At 58.2% G+C, this 2,066-nt stretch overlaps 1 protein-coding gene across 2 annotated transcripts in view; it reads left to right on the plus strand.

Moving 5' to 3' along the window:
* The window catches only part of TGIF1 (TGFB induced factor homeobox 1), an 8,345-nt gene that overhangs the window by 584 nt on the left and 5,695 nt on the right, over positions 1-2,066 (plus strand). For both annotated transcript variants that reach the window (XM_025038672.1, XM_015595733.2), the window contains exon 2: positions 61-386. In XM_025038672.1, the coding sequence (XP_024894440.1) occupies positions 371-386 (16 nt within the window). In that variant the 5' untranslated portion in view covers positions 61-370. The remainder of the gene's footprint in view (positions 1-60; positions 387-2,066) is intronic.

Consider the following 2,066-nt stretch of genomic DNA (forward strand, 5'->3'; position numbering starts at 1 on the left):
GCGGCTGGGGGCGGAGGCAGGACCTCCTGTACCTTCCCTCCTCGCCTCTCACTCTGACAGCGCCGAGGTGCGCCAAGCAGAAGCAGGGAACAAAGGAGCAGCGTGGGGAGGGGAGCGAGTTTGGCGAGGAAGAGCCCCCGGTCCGCTGCCAGAAGATCCCGGCAGGAGGAAGCCCAAGTGTCACTTGAATTCCACCCAAGAAGCGGACGCCTGGGATCCGACCGCCTCGTTTAGCAGTAACGGCTGGAGCGTGTCCCATAAGTTACCGGAGAGTCGGCCCGTAAGGAGGAAAATCGCTCGCCTCCTGCGCCCCTGTTCTTGGCCCCCCCGAGACCCCAGCATTGCCTCGCGCTGGAAGGGGAGCTCCAGAATGAAAAGCAAGAAAGGTAAGGCTCCGCGGCTGTCGCCCAGTGGGCAGGAGTCCCGGGGAAACGTGCTCGCCAGGCCGCGCAGAGCTGGGGCGAGAGTGACTTGGTGGACTTCCCAGCCCGGGGGCTCTCGGGCTGAAACCGCGGCCGTTCTCTTTGTTGAGGCTGCGTCTGAAATGGCAGTTACCGTTTTCTTTCTAGACACAACACGAGGGGCTGCTGTGGGGAGACGGGCCTCTCCATGCTGCTGGCACGTTGTCAAGAAACACGCTCACCGCCTTGTTTGTGCGCTTCCAAGTTTCATTGTCTCAGCCGACACCCCACGCTCCGCTGAGCCGCCGCGTGGCTTCTCGTTCTTTCTCGCGCGCGTGGGGTGTGGGTCCGAGTCAGAAGGACCTGCGCCTCGCTTTTTCTTCGTCGGGACCCCAGGCGCGCCTTTGTCTGAAAGTTGGGCTCCGGGACCCCCACTCCCTCCCAGGGGGGCCCGGTCACTTTCTTCTCTGGGTATGGGGTGTTCTCACAATCGAAGGAATGCGACTCTGTCCCCCCTCCCCGCGCCAACGATCGTCCTCGGGTGTTGGAAACTTCGTAAAACTAGACTTTAAAAAAGTCCCGGCCTCTGAAAGTTTTCCCACGAAGAATTTAGGGCGAGATGAAGAGTTAAGAGAGAGGGCAAGCACCTTAAAGTGGCGTGCGGTCTGAATGGGCCCAAGTATGACAAGCAGGCTCGGTTGTAAGTGTAAAGGGTGAGCCTGTCATTGTTTCCACGAAGCGTTCTGGAAGCCTTGCAACTAAAACTTGCCGTCAGTCTGGTTCAAAAACAAAATACTCAGGGGAAAAAAACACCGCCACTAAAGGTCAAAGAATAACTCCCTTTTGAAGTGAACTTTTGAGTCTCTGACGGGGAGGTATCCCGAATGTTCCGTCGTGGGCCGCGGCCGCAGTTGGCTTTTCTGTTGTGATTTATGTGAAGTGGTTCAAAACAGAAGTTAATCACTCAGGGAAGCCAGCGCGGGGCCGGGGGAGAGGCTGCTGCGCACGCGCAGGAGTCCCTCCGAGTTTTTGTAGCTCCGCATTCTTTCAGACTCGTCCAGCGAATAAAGTTAGAGTGTGGCAGTCTCAAACCCAAGACGATGTCCCTGGCCCCATTTTCACCTTGGGGTGCTGGTCAAGTCTTGGCTGGTGACTTTGAAACACGCCTCACCTCATGCTTTCCCAGCAAGAGTAAAATTAAATGTCAAAACCCGGGCTTTCGTAGTAGTTGGTAGTAGCACTCCGTGTGGGACCTCCTCCCCAAGGGACAGTGAGAAGGCGAGGGCTTAGAGGGTTGGACGTGTAACTGGGCTCGGGGACAAGACGCGCGGGTAGCGCCCAGGGTGTCCCCTGGAAGGCCGTGTCTGCTTGTGAAGGGCTGTTAGGTCTCTATCTGGAGTAGAAGGCAGGCGCTCTCTCCCTCTGGAACGGACTGGGATGAGTTGGGTTTGTTTTTGAAGAGTGGTTCTTGTGAGCCAAAGCAAAGCTGGGCTTCCGCCAGGGGCGGGCTCCCCCATTGTTCGGGCTCTGGTGGGGGAGGCGTTGATTTTATTCCCCGCCCCCCCACCTCCTTAGGCACTCCCGGGCACTTAAAGCCCGCCGTCCCCACTTGGGTGCCTTCCCCAGGCTCCCCACCACACAAACTCTCAGGTTCCCCTCAGGAGC

Source organism: Pteropus alecto, unplaced genomic scaffold (genome assembly GCF_000325575.1).
Source record: "Pteropus alecto unplaced genomic scaffold, ASM32557v1 scaffold146, whole genome shotgun sequence".
NCBI classification, from domain to species: Eukaryota; Metazoa; Chordata; class Mammalia; order Chiroptera; family Pteropodidae; genus Pteropus; species Pteropus alecto.